A 16525-nucleotide genomic window follows, 5' to 3' on the forward strand; every position below is an offset into this window, starting at 1 on the left:
GCCGCGGGCGGGCTCGGTGCGGCGGCCATGGCCGGGGGGCGCGGGGCCGCGGGGGCGCTGGCGGAGCCGCGGCGGCTGATGCGCTGCGGGCTGGGGCTGATCGTGCTGGGCCACGGCAGCCTGGTGCTGGGCGCCATCGTGCACGGCTCGGTGCTGCGGCACGTGGCCGGCGCCCGCCGCGCCGTCACCCCCGAGTACGCGGTGGCCAACGTGGTGTCCGTGGGCTCGGGGCTGCTGGTGAGCGCGGGGTCGGGCCGCGGGGGTCCGGCCGCGGGGGGGCTCCGGCCCCGCCGAGCCGCGAGTCGAGCGCGGTCTCTCCCCGCAGAGCATCGCCGTGGGCATCGTCGCCATCCTGGTGTCGCACAACCTGTCCCGGGCAGCCCTGGTGAGTGCGGGGCCGCGGGGGGGGGCAACCGGGCGGGCCGGGAGCTTCGGCAGGGCCCGCTCCCTCGGCAGGGCCCGGTCCCCGCGGCAGCCGCTCCCTTGGACCTTGTCCCCGGCGGCTCCTTCCGCTTCGCGGTTTCGGTGCCGCCCGCTGCGCCGGCGCGGCCCCGGCGGCAGCACCGGCACGGGGGAGCAGCAGCGCGGGCACCGGGCACCGGCCCGGAGCAGAAACGCTTCAGCCGGGGCCGGGCATCCCGCGGCGGGCCCACACGGGCTGCGGGAGGCGGGGCTGCTGGGGGTCCCGGCGCCTGGGGGAGTTGAGGCTGTGCTGGGGCTCCCCGGGCACGGGAGCCCGTGGGAAGGGGGTGTCCGGTGGCTCTGGGCTCACCGGGGGGTGAGGGATGCGAACGGTGCCAAAGCCTCATGGGAGTGCAGGTCTGAGCCGCGCTCGAAGCGGCAGGAGGCTGCATGGGGTCGCTCGGTGCGAACACCTGTGGGGTTCCCAGCGCCCCGGTACCCGCAGGGGGGTGTGCGGTGTGCCCGGCCCGGCACTGCCCTGCCCCGCTCTCACGCATTCTCCTGCTGCCCGCAGCACTGGACCCTGCTGGGCGCCTCCCTGCTGAACTGCCTGCTGTCCGCAGCGTGCAGCGTGGGGCTGGCGCTGGCCGTCGCGCTCACCGTGCACAGCCGGGGCACGCACCTCGTCAGGGGCTGCAACAGCGCCGCGCTGCCCGCAGACGCCCGCACGGCCATAGCGACCAACGACTGTCCTTTCAACACCACCCGCATCTATGTGAGTGTCCAGGGCCACCACGCGCTCCTCCCTTCCTCTTCTAGTCTCTGCTTCCTTCTCCTTTTTCTTCTTTCTCACCCCTCTTCTTTCCCACGCTCTCTCCCTCTCCTGCCCCCTTCTCCCCCTCCTCTCCCCCGTTGCCCCCACAGCCGCGCGTGGGCAGCCAGGGTGCGGTGAACCGCGATCCCTGAGGGAGCTCCGACCCTCTGCTCGGCAGGACACGGCTCTGGCGCTCTGGTTCCCCTCCATGCTGCTGGCGGTCGCCGAGGCTGTGCTGTCGGGCAGGTGCTGCCTGGTGGCCCTGATCTTGCGGGGCGTCGGGCCCTGCGCGCGCAGCGGTGACAAAGAGCAGGTACGCGCCATCGGTCCGGACGGGTCTCTCTGTCCCACCATTGCCGCCATTCGGCAGCATTTTGAAGGTGCTGCTGGGCCCTTGTTCTCACTCGAGCGGGCTGTGCAGCAGTGGGACGGGGGATATGGGGGACTGTCACGTTTGTACCACTTCTGTCCAGCCGTGGTGACAGACTGGCACCCCTTTGTTTTGGGTCATTGCAGCCCTGCCTCTTCACTGTCCTGTAACCGCCTTTTCCCTCCAGCTGGCCGGGCCGAGCGCAGCGCAGGAGGGGCCGCGGGAGCTGCAGCAGCTCCTGCCCGGGCGCGCCGACACTCGCGTGTAGCTGCCCAGGGGAGCGCGGCCGCGCCGGGGACCCGAGTGGCGGGAGCTGCTGTCGGGAGCCGCCCTGCCACACCGGCCCCCAGAGCGGCTCTTCCCAAGCACGGGCTGCAGCTGCTGCCGGGGCCCAGCGCCCCGTCCCTGCCGCGCATCCTGGGTAGGTGTGGGGGATCTGCCTTTGTGCTCCCCCCCAGCCCCACCACCCCGCCTGGGACGGACGCTGCAGGTTCCAGATGCGCTGCCCGGGTCACCTGGCAGCCTTGGCCCAGAGGTGCCGTGGGGCCCGGACGCTCTCCCTTTCTCTCCCCAGGACGCAGGGCCCGCGATGGCGCAGGGAAGGCTCCATCGCTCTTGTACGCGCAGCGAGGACGCAGCCGGGCTGGCCTGGGTCCCGCGGCCCTGCTGCAGAGCGGGGTCAGCTTTCCGTGCCTGTGCTCGGGCCGGGGGGGCAGGTGAAGAACCCCTTTGTTGTCGCCTCTGTCGGTTCCCTGAGTGAATAAACTTTTCGTTTTGACACTGGCTGCTGGAAGCGGCCCCCGGGTGCAGCCGCTGCGGGAGCGATGGCGCGGCTGCTGCGTCAGCCCCTGTGCACGCTGTGCCCACCAGGGTCTGGGATGCGGTCCCAGTGTGACAGTGGCCCAGCAGGGAGCGGCGCCGGTGCAGCACAAGAGACGCTGGCAGACAGGGTCATGGCCCCGTGCCCTGGGGGGTACACGCGTGCCTGGACCGGGCGGTCCCTGCCAAACAGGAGCACAGTGGGGCTGAGAAACCTTTATTGGGTGGAAGTGGCGGGTGCTGAGGAACGGACCCAAAGCCACGGTGCAGCTCACTGGAAGGAGAAGCTGGTGCTGGGGAGTCCCCCGCACCACTGGCTGAGGAACTTGAGCACGTCCTGGCATGCGGGGCTGTGCGATGTCTGCGGAGCGAGAGGCGCGGGTGAGGGGGCGCCCGGGGGCCGGCAGAGCAGCGCAGCCATGGCTGGCCCTGCCCCAGCTCCCAGGGGGTTGATCCTGCCCACAGCACACAGCGGGTGCACCACCCGGTTCCGTGTGTCTGCCCCCCGCAGGACGATGTTCCGCGGCAGCACAAGGGGCCGAACACCCCACAGCACGCTGGCTCACCTTGACAGCCATCTGGAACTTGTTCCACGTGTCCTTGTTGGCTTCTCGGCCTGGCCGCTTGAACTCAATCTTGTTCCGGAGCACGGGGTACCCTGGTCGCACAGTGACCCTCAGAAACAAGCCGGGACCCCCACAGCCCTGCCCTCCCCCGTGGGCACCGAGGGGCTCCCAGACACCCAGGTGAGGAAGGGGGTGCCCAGGGTGGTGGGACTGAGGGAAGTGAAGGCCTGGCCCTCTGGCAGGAACACCCAGCGTGTCACAGGGTAGCAGCCCCTCCTGGCCTTCGGAGCCAGAGCCCTCGTGCTGCGGCCCATCGCCCCGTGCCCTTCTCTGCTCCGCTCCCAGTCCCAGCGCACTGGCCCCCACTGCCTGACAGCTGCATGTGGGGGACAGCGCTTGCCAGGACAGACAGCTTCGGCAGGGGACGCGCAGCAGGGCCGGGCACTGCACGCGTGTCACTGCTGGGCAGGGCTGTGCGGACCCAACTGCCACAGACCCACAGAAACACAGCATGGCGGAGGCTGGACGGGACGGCCGAGGTCGGTACGGTCCGGCCACCCCCTGCTCAAACAGGGTCGCCCCGGACTGTGTCCCAATGGATTTCAGTGATCTCCAGGTATGGAGATGCCCCCACTCCCGTGCAGCCTGCTCCAGCGCTCAGGCACTGACACTGAGCAAACGGGTCCTTCCGTGCTGCCACAGCTGGTCCCACAGCCACGCAGACCCCCACTGGTACAGCACAGCGCAACCCCCCCCAGGCCCCCAGAGCCACGTTCTCAGTCCCTGCACGGCCCCGTGCTCCCGCGAGCCGCCGTCCTCACCCGTGAGCACGCAGGGCAGGGAGCGCGCCCCCGTGCTCGCTGCCACCAGCGAGGCCTCGTACGTGTCCCGCTCGTCCCGCGGCAGCACCTGCTCCAGCCGCTGGTCCATGGACATGGTGAGCACCCAGTCCCGCACCTCCTCCCGCTTCTCCTCCTGCGGGGCAGAGCACGGGGCGCTCCTGAGACCCCTGCGGCACCGCGGAGCGGGACACGTGTGTGCCCGGGTGTTTGTGGTGGGGCGGGGGCTCAGGGCTCAGGACATTCCCGCTCTGCTGTCCCCCCGCCCCGCTCCCTGCTCGGGCCCAGGTGACACTCACAGGCACGTGCTGTTTGGCGGGAAGCGGCACTTCAAAGGGAATGTCTGTGTCCTGGAAATCCGAGTGGTCCAGAGAGTCCAGGTTCCCCTCGTCGATGGCCTGAGAAAGGAGACGTGGTGGAGCACTGGGGTTTGGCGTCTGCTGACCCACCTGCTGCTCGAGGAGCTGACTGCACAGGACTCCCGCGCCACAGGTGCGGTGGCACTGGATAGGGTGACACGGTCAGGGCTCATGCAGTGGCACTGGACAGAGTGACATGGTCGGGGTGCTCAGGTGCGGTGGCACTGGACAGAGTGACACAGTCGGGGTGCTCAGGTGCAGTGGCACTGGACAGAGTGACATGGTCAGGGCTCACGTGGTGGCACTGGACAGAGTGACACGGTCGGGGTGCTCAGGTGCAGTGGCACTGGACAGAGTGACACAGTCGGGGTGCTCAGGTGCGGTGGTACTGGACAGTGACACGGTCGGGGTGCTCAGGTGCGGTGGCACTGGACAGAGTGACATGGTCGGGGTGCTCAGGTGCGGTGGCACTGGACAGTGACACGGTCGGGGTGCTCAGGTGCGGTGGCACTGGATAGGGTGACACAGTCGGGGTGCTCAGGTGCGGTGGCACTGGACAGTGACACGGTCGGGGTGCTCAGGTGCCCTGCACGGTCAGTGTCCCCCGGCTCGCGCGGGGTCCCCAGCGCTGTGCACACACCGGGCAGCCATCGGGGGCTCCGTCGGCAGCCTCAGGTGCCGGGCCGGGGAGGGTCTGGCGTGGCCCTGCAGCCCCGTCCCCGCGCCATCGCCCCCTCCCCAGCAGGGTGTACGCACATCCGAGAGGTCCAGGAAGCGGTTCAGGAAGATGAACGCCATGCTCTCCCAGTTGACGGCCTAGGACAGAGAGGAATCCCGGGTGACCAGGCAGTTTATCTCCTGAGCCATGGCTGGAGAGGACGCGGCTCCGCTTGTGCCACAACGCCCCGCTGCGGCACAGGTAGCGGCGGAGGAGCGCGCCCACCCCGGCTCAGTGTCCCGAAGCACCGCTCCACGGGCAGCGCCGGGACAACCAGCCCCCCGGCCACGGGCTGGCCTGCGGGACCAGGCACGGGTGACAACGCGCCGCTGTGTCCCTGCGTCCGGGCAGGCGGCAGAGCCTGTCACCAGGAGCAAGGTGACACTGAGGGACCCAGAGCAACGCAGACCAGGGCATCTTGCATCCGCACTAACAGCACCGTGCAATGTAACGGGGCCTCTGGTCTGTCCCCGGGTCTGCAGGTCATGTCCCCTTGCCCGCTCAGGTCTGCGCTCCCACCACCCACTGCTGTGCCACAACAAACACAGAGGCTGGAAGCTGCTTGAGAGGCCTCCAGTGCCTGTGTCTGGATGCTCATGTGCTAGTGTATGGCTGCTGGTGTCCCACTGTATGGCTGCTGGTGTCCCAGTGCCTGGCTGCTGGTGTCCCAGTGCCTGGCTGCTGGTGTCCCAGTGCCTGACTGCTGGTGTCCCAGTGTATGGCTGCTGGTGTCCCAGTGTATGGCTGCTGGTGTCCCACTGTATGGCTGCTGGTGTCCCAGTGCCTGGCTGCTGGTGTCCCACTGTATGGCTGCTGGTGTCCCAGTGCCTGGCTGCTGGTGTCCCACTGTATGGCTGCTGGTGTCCCAGTGTATGGCTGCTGGTGTCCCAGTGCCTGGCTGCTGGTGTCCCAGTGTATGGCTGCTGGTGTCCCAGTGCAGCCAGGGCAGGATGGGGAAGATGAGGCTGCGCGTCCCTGTGCGCAGGGTCCTCCGCCTCCCCAGCTGCCCGGGTGGCAGAGGCTCTCACCTTGGCAGCTGTCCCGGCTTCGTAGAAAGCCTTGTCTGCAGGGAGCAGCTCGGTGTGGCGCAGCAGGGCGATGGACAGCTTGGCGGCCACGGTGTCCTGCAGACACGGGACAGAAAAGTCCCAACAGCCAGCACAGAAAAGATGGGGTCAGAAGGGATCTCATGAGCTCATAGCGCTCCAGACCCACAGCAGCGGCTCTGCACCCAACACGTAACAAAGGCTGAAAACCCCAGTGCTGACCACGGGCACCCTGACTGTGTGAGCAAACAGGAGGGCTGTCACCTCAAGATTTTCTGCTTTACAAACCTTACTGTTTCACTAGAAACCACACCCCAGTTGACACCGTTTGAGTCCCAGAACAGCTGAGGCTGGAGGGTCCCTGGTGGTGTCCGGTCCAGCCCCACGCGCGGTGCAAAGGTTCAGAGCAGAGCCAGCTGCAGCAGCTCGTTCAGAACGTGTCTGATCACGTTTCAAGTATCTCAAGGGATGGAGGCTCCCAGCCTCCCCACCAAGCTGCTGGGTGCTCGGCCACACTCACAGTAAGCTCCTTCTTGTATTTGATCACACAGGAATTCTGGAGTGGGGTGAGGAATTCAAGGGAGACTCCACTTCTCTGCTTGCCAGACAGGTTCCATCGCATCAGAACCAGGAAGGCCACCCCTCCTTCAGAGCCCCAGACAGACCGCCCAGCACCTCAACATTCCACAGCTGCGTGGGTCTGTGCAGGTTTGTCTGGGTGACGTGTGTCTGTCACAGCCCCAGTCGCACCTCATACCGAGCTCTGCCACAGCTCCACAATCCCATACGGATCAGGACTTCAGCAGGGACTCTGCTACGTATCGTGGGCCGGAACAAATCCCAGTGCACGTAAGGCTCAGAAATACTCACAGTGCCTTCTGAGGGGCAGCACCCAGCCCCTGAGCTCCCAGAGCCCCGAGAAGCCCAGCACACCGGTCCCAAAGCCCCGTGTGCTGCCAAGCGCCCCGGCCCTCGAGCTCCCAGAGCCCCGCGCAGAGCCAGTCTGCTCCGCGGACCACGCGTGAGGCTCAGCAGCTCCCACAGCCCAGGAGGCTGCACAGGAGGCAGTTTTGTGCCACCCCTAGATTTCTACCGGTGCCTCTGCTCTCACAAGTCATCCTGAGCACACGGATCAGCTCCCCACTGGTTACGTCTCGGTCTCAGTGCCTGGGGGCAGGTCCCACAACAGGGAGTCAGAGAAGGCGATCTCCAGTTCCACCTGCCAGCGGTGGGCTCCCTGACCATCACCGTCCCATTCTCATGCATCCACAACGTTCAAGTGAAGTGGAACGGTGAACCGTGGGTAGCCCTGAGCCTGCACATCCCACAGGTTCTGCACTCAGGTGGGCACCTGGCAAAGGAACTTGAAGCCCTTACCAGCTGCTTCACGCCCTGAGCGGCGGAGCGGGTGGCACAGTAGTGAGCGACCAGCAGCATCGTTTCAAAATCTTCGTGTGCTGGAGTGTTCGCCTCACTTGACTTTACCAAGTTTTCACACTGAAGAAGAGAAAAGGAAAGTAACTGAGGACACGAGAGCACAGGGGCACTCTCGATCCACTCGAGTCCGGGGAAGAGCTGGAGAGAGCTGGATCTCAAATACCCAGGCGCCCTGGAGAAGGGCTGGGCCTTGGGAGCTCCAGGTCCCACAGAGAGCTGAGGGACAAGGCTGGGGGAGAAGGCAGAGCCAGCAGTGCTGCAGCAACACAGAGCAGCTAAGCAGCAGTGAATTTGGATAGGCAAAGGGCCAGAAGTGGGTATTTATGGGCGGTCATGGGCTCTGGCTGAGGTATTCTGGGACAGGAAAGCAGGAGCAGAAGCCTCTAAGCATCCCTGGGGAGATGGGAGGACTCGTTCTGCAGGCTCAGTCATTCTGTGCTTTCCCCAGGCCCTTGCGCCGCCCAAGCTGTCAAACGTGAGTGCAGGACAGAAAGCGGGCACGTTGTCACAGGCTGCTGCACAGCAGCGACACGGCCAGCCCGCGTCCGGACCCTCGGCAAGGCTGCGGCCTCAGCTGCGGGGTCATCTCCTGCCCAGCCACGCCCGCCGCGCACTGCCTTGCGGTTCTGCCGTCCACCGTGGCCGTTTCCCCGCTCCCCCCGCCCGTGTCACCGGGCTGGCGGCCGGTTCTGCTTTCTGCGCCGCCGGCAGCACCGGGCGCTGCAGTTCAGCGGGCGGCGGCGGCCACGGCCGCACTCACCAGGTGGAACAGGACGTCGCGCAGATCGGCCCAGCTGGAATAGGCCTCGGCACAGTTCATGCCAGGGGCATTCACCATCTCCACGAAGAGACGCCTGTAAATGTTGAAATTCTGCAACGAAAAGGAGAGGACTCTTGGGGGAGCCAGCCGGGCAGCCAGCAGAAGGCAAGCGCAGGCCGAGGGACGGCAGCGCCGCCGCGGGCTCCCGAGCACACGGCTGCAGACGGCCGGCGCAGGGGCGCCGCGGGACAAGGCGGGGAAACGGGGAAGAACCCTCCTGCAGGCAGCGCTCAGAGAGCCAAACACGGCTGCTTTTGTTCTGGTTTTGGTGGTGAAGCTGCTCAAAGCCACAAATACTCAATCCCCCTGTTCCTTCCCCGTGCAGAATCTGCAGGAGACCGCACTGAGCTCCCTGCTGAGGAGCCTCCGCACAACGCCCAGCAGCGCTGGAGCGGCTCGGACACGCTGAGCACCGGGCAAGCCCAGCTCGGGTCTGGACCCACGTCTCGGCGCAGACCACGGCGCAGACCACGGCGCAGACCACGGCACACGCCAGCTCACACGGGGCCGTCCCGTCTTCCTTACCTGTGGGTTGGCGGGTACCCCGTGGAGGACGTACAGGCTCAGGGCTTTGTCCCAGCTGCCCTCCCGGATGAGGTGGGTTGCGTACAGAGCTACGTACTTGTGCAGAACCTTGTAGTTCTGGAGAGGGCACACAGAAAGCGGCAGCGTGAGATTCACAAACCGAACAATGTCACTCGGCGGGGGTGGTTTCAGACGCGCGTACGCACACCCGTATGCCCGAGTCCCAAAGGGTGAGACCAGGTAATGAGAGACGCACCGCGCAGCAGACCCGGGCTTTGACTTGGGCCACTCTGGCCAGCCCTAGCCCCGCGCGGCTGGCGCTGTGCTGATCCTCCCGCACACGCAAACGAAGCCGTTTCAGCCGTTCACCACTTGCCGAAGGAACACTGCCCAGCCCCTGAAGGATGCAGCGTCTCCACAGCGTGGCACCACCAGTACCAAGTGTAAACCAGCTCTCAGTCCAGTGAAAGGACGAATCAAAACACCCTGTGGGCTGAAGACGCTCATCACTTGCAGGGTTGCTCTAGTCCGTTACTCAAATGCTGTCAGACCTCTGGGACCGGAGCCTCCTCGGACAGCTGCTCCTACCTGTCCTGGTCTATAAACCCTCTGCTGAGGGCTTGCAGAAATCCAACGGAGGACAGACCTGTTTCACACAGGCCTAAATATAGTAATGAGATGAAGAAGATGGTGTAAAATGTACAATCCTGTCAAAAAATAAGCAATGGAAACAAGCTTATTAAGCACAAGAGAGACCAGTGCCCCAGTGATCTGTCTAGAAACTGAACACCCAGCTGTGGGTGCCGGTGAGACATCAGGGACAGGACAGCTTGGGATGGAGACTGGGTCTGGTACGTGGCCTGTTCTGGGCTAACAAGAACCTTATGAAGCTCCAGCAGGACCAGCGCAAGGTCCTGCACCTGGGACGCGCAGTGCAGGGGGCAGCACAGGCTGGGTCCCCCCGGCCGGGTCAGCTCTGTGCGGGGACCTGGGGGACAAGCAGCTCAGTGAGTGACCAGTGGTGGCGGGGCCAACGGGTCACGGGGCTGCATCAGCAAGGGCATCTCTAGAGACAAAGAACTCGTTACCCTGCTCTAGTCAGCGCCGGTCAGGCCACAGCTGGAGCATTGTGTTCAGTTCTGGTCCCGCTGCACCACCAGCTGTGGCCAGGCTGGACGGGGCCAGAGAAGGACACACAGACAGGGGAGGATGGGGCAGCCCCGTGTGAGGAAAGGCCGAGAGAGCAGGGCTTGTTCAGCCTTGGGAAGAGACGGCTTTGGGGACAGCTCATCGCCATACTCCAGTATTTATGGGAGGCTGCAAAGCAGCTGGAGATCCCTTTGTACAAGGAGTCACGTGGAAAACACAAAGGGTGGTGGGTACAGTTTACTCCTGGGGACATTCCGATCGGACGCAAGAGGGAAATTGTTCGCGATGAGCACAGTCGGCCCCTGGAATGACCTCCCCAGGGAACGGGCGGGTTCCCCAGCACTGGACACTTTCCGCATGCAGCTGGACAGGGCTGGGCCAGCTCGTCTGGAGCAGACAGTGCCAAGAACGGGTGGGCCAGGTGATCCTTGTGGTCCCACCCAACCTGGGATTCTGTGACTAAACGTAACTTTTTTCCTGTATAATCACCGTACAACAGCCAAGTCAAAAGTCACCAAACTCTGCGCTGGTCAGGGAGCAAGGCTGTGCGGGTGCCTCAGAGGCACGAACGGACCAACAGCGCCCGGAGCCAAGCGCAGCAGCGCTGGGCACGGCTGGCAAACCGCTTGAGCCTCTACCATTTAGCGTGAAGATATTCTTTATGGAAGATCAACACTGCTGTGTCCTGATAATCAGAACATCAGCACGGGAGTCTCCCAGACAACAACTACTGCAGCAAGGACCGTTTGTATCACCAGACAAGCCCGAGTCAAAAGAAACCAAGTTCAGTGTTGTGGAGCCCAATCTCAGGTTGCTGGTTACTGCATCCGAAACGAAGTCAGAAAAACAGAGCCTGACACGTTCCCGATGCTTGTCCAGGTTACCGGTGGTGGATCGGTGGTGGATCGGTGGTGGATCGGTGGTGGATCGGTGGTGTACCGGCGGTTTGCCGGCGTTGGCCGGCGCGAGGAGCTGCTGCGCCCGTGCTGGCTGCAGCCCCGGCTCCGAGAACGCCCGCAGAGCCCGCACCTCAGCGCCTCCCCATCAACAACCGCCCAACCAACAGACAATCAACAAGCGATCACCACCGAACACTAACAAACCCTCAGGTCCGGTCATGTAGAGCTTTTTCCTCCTGTAACTGCATTGAAATACCACTACAGAGCAGTTCCATTTTGCTTTTCTTTGCTTTTTTACTTTGCTGAGGTAATTTTGCTAGTTTTAGGTCAGTGAAAATGAAAGAAATGTCAGATTTGCTTTCACGCCAAGGATGTCCCATTTCTAGTCACACCAAGCCTCTGCAGAACACGCGGGAGCAGGCTTGCTGTCACGGGGCTGCTTCCACGCTACCGATCCCTCCCGGCCCAAACAACCATTTAGCTCTTCCAGCGCTCCACGAATCACAACATCTAAACTCCACGCGCTTCTGGGTTCTAACACTTCCCTGGCAGGCCGGGCTGGCCGAGGGGGCACAGCAGAGAGGTGGACTTGGGCTGCTCCCCACAGAAATGACTGCTGTTCCCTGCCCGCTCGTTCCCGCCACCCCGCTGCCCAGAGCCCACGCCCCACGTCTGTCCCCGAGGGCCCCACGTCTGTCCCCAGGGGCCCCACATCAGTCCCCGAGGGCCCCACATCAGTCCCCGAGGGCCCCACGGGCACCCACCTGCTGCGCTGCGACCTCCAGGCACTTCTCCCACTGCTCCTGCTGCACGTACAGGTCCAGGGCAGCCACAACATCTATGCCCACCAGCTGGGGATGGGAACAGCCATAAACCCACCGCGCGGGCAAGGCTTCCCACAGCAGCAGGGCAGCACCAGCCCCCCCGGTCCCTTCACACACACCCAGTGCCTCCCCTGTGCCGCTGACACCGTGACTCACGGGCACACACACACCCCTCATATCCAGGTAAAAGTGCCATGAGAGGGACCCCAAGGGTCTGATCCTGACATCACTCCCTGGCCTGTGAGACATCCCACATACGTACCGAGTCCACCTTGCCTTGGTTCTTTAAATGCTCCTTGTAACGCTGGTCCACATACTCCTCTGACCTGGTGGGCAGAAAGCATCTCAACAGGCAGCAAGACTGGCAGTGCCTTGCGCCAGCGCAGAGCCCGGTTCAGCTGCGCCTCGGGAAAGAGGACTCAGAGCTGTGCCGTGTGCTCAGCCCAGCTGCTGGGGGCACAGGTGGAAGGGGATATAACATGGCAATATAACACGTGAGAAGAGAAAGGGGCCACGGGACTGTCAGGAGGAAATGCATGCACAGGACGATGCCGAGGGAACAGGAGACAAGGACAGGCATGGGGATGGTATTACAAGGAGTAATGGGCCCCGTCGAACATGAACACAGTGAGGAGAACCCAGGGAACCTGGGGGCAGCAGGACAGGACAGGACAGCACAAAGAATCATCTAGGGGTGGGACAGGGAGCAGGAGAACTTGAGAAACTGAAGGCATACTGGGGGTCCAGCTCCTTGGCCACACGCTTGGCTTTGCTCCACTCCTCCCCTTCAATGAAGGCGTCGATGGCTTCTCGGATGAGGTCCAGGCTGAGGTAGAGCTCGGCTGCCTGCGGGCAGAGACAGTCCATGGAGACGGAGCCCACGGGCACCGCGGCCCAGCTGCGGGAGGTGACCAGCACGCAGCAGTGACAGCGGGCGCTGCCGAAACAGCCTGCTCTCAGCCTCCCGCCTCCTCCCCCGGCTCGTGATTCTACAGCTTGATCCTTCCCCTTTTTCCCTCTTCCTGAAGGTTCTGTGCTGCCTGGCTCTGGACAGGGCCACCCACCCATCACCCCAGGGTGCGACTTGGGCTCCTGCCCTTGGATAGAGCTCTGCCTGCCCCTCGGATAGAGCTCTGCCTGCCCTCGGATAGAGCTCTCCCTGCCCTCGGATAGAGCTCTCCCTGCCCTCGGATAGAGCTCTGCCTGCCCTCGGATAGAGCTCTGCCTGCCCTCGGATAGAGCTCTGCCTGCCCTCGGATAGAGCTCTGCCTGCCCTCGGATAGAGCTCTCCCTGCCCTCGGATAGAGCTCTGCCTGCCCTCGGATAGAGCTCTCCCTGCCCTCGGATAGAGCTCTGCCTGCCCTCGGATAGAGCTCTGCCTGCCCTTGGATAGAGCTCTCCCTGCCCTTGGATAGAGCTCTGCCTGCCCTCGGATAGAGCTCTGCCTGCCCTCGGATAGAGCTCTGCCTGCCCTCGGATAGAGCTCTGCCTGCCCTCGGATAGAGCTCTGCCTGCCCTCGGATAGAGCTCTCCCTGCCCTCGGATAGAGCTCTGCCCGCCCTCGGATAGAGCTCTGCCTGCCCTCGGATAGAGCTCTGCCTGCCCTCGGATAGAGCTCTGCCTGCCCTTGGAAAGAGCTCTCCCTGCCCTCGGATAGAGCTCTGCCCGCCCTTGGATAGAGCTCTGCCTCCCCTCGGATAGAGCTCTGCCTGCCCTCGGATAGAGCTCTGCCCGCCCTCGGATAGAGCTCTGCCTGCCCTCGGATAGAGCTCTGCCTGCCCTCGGATAGAGCTCTGCCCGCCCTCGGATAGAGCTCTGCCTGCCCTCGGATAGAGCTCTGCCTGCCCTCGGATAGAGCTCTGCCCGCCCTTGGAAAGAGCTCTGCCTGCCCTTGGATAGAGCTCTGCCTGCCCTTGGATAGAGCTCTGCCTGCCCTCGGATAGAGCTCTGGTGCCCTCGGATAGAGCTCTGCCTGCCCTCGGATAGAGCTCTGCCTGCCCTTGGATAGAGCTCTCCCTGCCCTCGGATAGAGCTCTGCCTGCCCTCGGATAGAGCTCTCCCTGCCCTCGGATAGAGCTCTGCCCGCCCTCGGATAGAGCTCTCCCTGCCCTCGGATAGAGCTCTCCCTGCCCTCGGATAGAGCTCTGCCTGCCCTTGGAAAGAGCTCTGCCTGCCCTCGGATAGAGCTCTGCCTGCCCTCGGATAGAGCTCTGCCTGCCCTCGGATAGAGCTCTCCCTGCCCTTGGATAGAGCTCTCCCTGCCCTCGGATAGAGCTCTCCCTGCCCTCGGATAGAGCTCTGCCCGCCCTTGGAAAGAGCTCTGCCTGCCCTCGGATAGAGCTCTGCCTGCCCTCGGATAGAGCTCTGCCCGCCCTTGGAAAGAGCTCTGCCCGCCCTCGGATAGAGCTCTGCCTGCCCTCGGATAGAGCTCTGCCTGCCCTCGGATAGAGCTCTCCCTGCCCTCGGATAGAGCTCTGCCTGCCCTCGGATAGAGCTCTGCCTGCCCTTGGATAGAGCTCTGCCTGCCCTCGGATAGAGCTCTCCCTGCCCCTTGGATAGAGCTCTGCCTGCCCTCGGATAGAGCTCTCCCTGCCCTCGGATAGAGCTCTGCCTGCCCTCGGATAGAGCTCTGCCTGCCCTCGGATAGAGCTCTGCCTGCCCTCGGATAGAGCTCTGCCTGCCCTCGGATAGAGCTCTGCCCGCCCTTGGAAAGAGCTCTGCCCGCCCTCGGATAGAGCTCTGCCTGCCCTCGGATAGAGCTCTGCCTGCCCTCGGATAGAGCTCTGCCTGCCCTCGGATAGAGCTCTGCCCGCCCTTGGAAAGAGCTCTGCCTGCCCTCGGATAGAGCTCTGCCTGCCCTCGGATAGAGCTCTGCCTGCCCTCGGATAGAGCTCTCCCTGCCCTCGGATAGAGCTCTGCCTGCCCTCGGATAGAGCTCTGCCTGCCCTTGGATAGAGCTCTGCCTGCCCTCGGATAGAGCTCTCCCTGCCCCTTGGATAGAGCTCTGCCCGCCCTCGGATAGAGCTCTGCCCGCCCTTGGAAAGAGCTCTCCCTGCCCTCGGATAGAGCTCTGCCTGCCCTCGGATAGAGCTCTGCCTGCCCTCGGATAGAGCTCTCCCTGCCCTCGGATAGAGCTCTGCCCGCCCTCGGATAGAGCTCTGCCTGCCCTCGGATAGAGCTCTGCCCGCCCTCGGATAGAGCTCTGCCTGCCCTCGGATAGAGCTCTGCCTGCCCTCGGATAGAGCTCTGCCTGCCCTCGGATAGAGCTCTGCCTGCCCTCGGATAGAGCTCTCCCTGCCCCTTGGATAGAGCTCTGCCTGCCCTCGGATAGAGCTCTGCCCGCCCTCGGATAGAGCTCTCCCTGCCCTCGGATAGAGCTCTGCCTGCCCTCGGATAGAGCTCTGCCTGCCCTTGGATAGAGCTCTGCCTGCCCTCGGATAGAGCTCTCCCTGCCCCTTGGATAGAGCTCTCCCTGCCCTCGGATAGAGCTCTGCCTGCCCTCGGATAGAGCTCTCCCTGCCCTCGGATAGAGCTCTGCCTGCCCTTGGATAGAGCTCTCCCTGCCCTCGGATAGAGCTCTCCCTGCCCTCGGATAGAGCTCTGCCTGCCCTCGGATAGAGCTCTGCCTGCCCTCGGATAGAGCTCTGCCTCCCCTCGGATAGAGCTCTCCCTGCCCTCGGATAGAGCTCTGCCTGCCCTCGGATAGAGCTCTCCCTGCCCTCGGATAGAGCTCTGCCTGCCCTCGGATAGAGCTCTCCCTGCCCTCGGATAGAGCTCTGCCCGCCCTCGGATAGAGCTCTGCCTGCCCTTGGATAGAGCTCTCCCTGCCCTCGGATAGAGCTCTGCCTGCCCTCGGATAGAGCTCTCCCTGCCCTCGGATAGAGCTCTGCCCGCCCTCGGATAGAGCTCTGCCTGCCCTCGGATAGAGCTCTGCCCGCCCTCGGATAGAGCTCTGCCTGCCCTCGGATAGAGCTCTGCCTGCCCTCGGATAGAGCTCTGCCTGCCCTCGGATAGAGCTCTGCCTGCCCTCGGATAGAGCTCTCCCTGCCCCTTGGATAGAGCTCTGCCTGCCCTCGGATAGAGCTCTGCCCGCCCTCGGATAGAGCTCTCCCTGCCCTCGGATAGAGCTCTGCCTGCCCTCGGATAGAGCTCTGCCTGCCCTTGGATAGAGCTCTGCCTGCCCTCGGATAGAGCTCTCCCTGCCCCTTGGATAGAGCTCTCCCTGCCCTCGGATAGAGCTCTGCCTGCCCTCGGATAGAGCTCTCCCTGCCCTCGGATAGAGCTCTGCCTGCCCTTGGATAGAGCTCTCCCTGCCCTCGGATAGAGCTCTCCCTGCCCTCGGATAGAGCTCTGCCTGCCCTCGGATAGAGCTCTGCCTGCCCTCGGATAGAGCTCTGCCTCCCCTCGGATAGAGCTCTCCCTGCCCTCGGATAGAGCTCTGCCTGCCCTCGGATAGAGCTCTCCCTGCCCTCGGATAGAGCTCTGCCTGCCCTCGGATAGAGCTCTCCCTGCCCTCGGATAGAGCTCTGCCCGCCCTCGGATAGAGCTCTGCCTGCCCTTGGATAGAGCTCTCCCTGCCCTCGGATAGAGCTCTGCCTGCCCTCGGATAGAGCTCTCCCTGCCCTCGGATAGAGCTCTGCCTGCCCTCGGATAGAGCTCTGCCTGCCCTCGGATAGAGCTCTGCCCGCCCTCGGATAGAGCTCTGCCTGCCCTTGGATAGAGCTCTGCCTGCCCTCGGATAGAGCTCTGCCTGCCCTTGGATAGAGCTCTCCCTGCCCTCGGATAGAGCTCTGCCCGCCCTCGGATAGAGCTCTGCCTGCCCCTCGGATAGAGCTCTGCCTGCCCTCGGATAGAGCTCTCCCTGCCCTCGGATAGAGCTCTGCCTGCCCTCGGATAGAGCTCTGCCTGCCCTTGGATAGAGCTCTCCCTGCCCTCGGA

General features: G+C 64.1%; 2 protein-coding genes across 3 annotated transcripts in view; one reads left to right on the forward strand and one right to left on the reverse strand.

Moving 5' to 3' along the window:
- Nucleotides 1–8: 8 nt before the first annotated feature.
- On the forward strand, nt 9–2369 carry KRTCAP3 (keratinocyte associated protein 3). Its single transcript, XM_065834836.2, has 5 exons — nt 9–237; nt 326–385; nt 977–1177; nt 1395–1529; nt 1774–2369. Exons 1-5 carry the CDS (start codon nt 28–30, stop codon nt 1852–1854), a joined length of 687 nt encoding a protein of 228 aa, XP_065690908.2. The 5' UTR covers nt 9–27; the 3' UTR covers nt 1855–2369.
- A 237-nt stretch (nt 2370–2606) lies between these two features.
- IFT172 (intraflagellar transport 172) overlaps nt 2607–16525 on the reverse strand; it is a 46988-nt gene continuing 33069 nt past the window's right edge. For both annotated transcript variants that reach the window (XM_065834979.2, XM_065834978.2), the window contains exons 37-48: nt 12324–12433; nt 11850–11913; nt 11528–11614; nt 8716–8832; nt 8131–8241; nt 7311–7430; nt 5916–6011; nt 4926–4985; nt 4110–4208; nt 3793–3946; nt 2972–3063; nt 2607–2766 (exon numbers count right to left, since the gene is read on the reverse strand). In XM_065834979.2, coding sequence (XP_065691051.1) covers nt 2677–2766; nt 2972–3063; nt 3793–3946; nt 4110–4208; nt 4926–4985; nt 5916–6011; nt 7311–7430; nt 8131–8241; nt 8716–8832; nt 11528–11614; nt 11850–11913; nt 12324–12433 — 1200 coding nt within the window. In that variant the 3' untranslated portion in view covers nt 2607–2676. The remainder of the gene's footprint in view (nt 2767–2971; nt 3064–3792; nt 3947–4109; nt 4209–4925; nt 4986–5915; nt 6012–7310; nt 7431–8130; nt 8242–8715; nt 8833–11527; nt 11615–11849; nt 11914–12323; nt 12434–16525) is intronic.

This window comes from Patagioenas fasciata, chromosome 3 (genome assembly GCF_037038585.1).
Source record: "Patagioenas fasciata isolate bPatFas1 chromosome 3, bPatFas1.hap1, whole genome shotgun sequence".
Classification (NCBI taxonomy): domain Eukaryota; kingdom Metazoa; phylum Chordata; class Aves; order Columbiformes; family Columbidae; genus Patagioenas; species Patagioenas fasciata.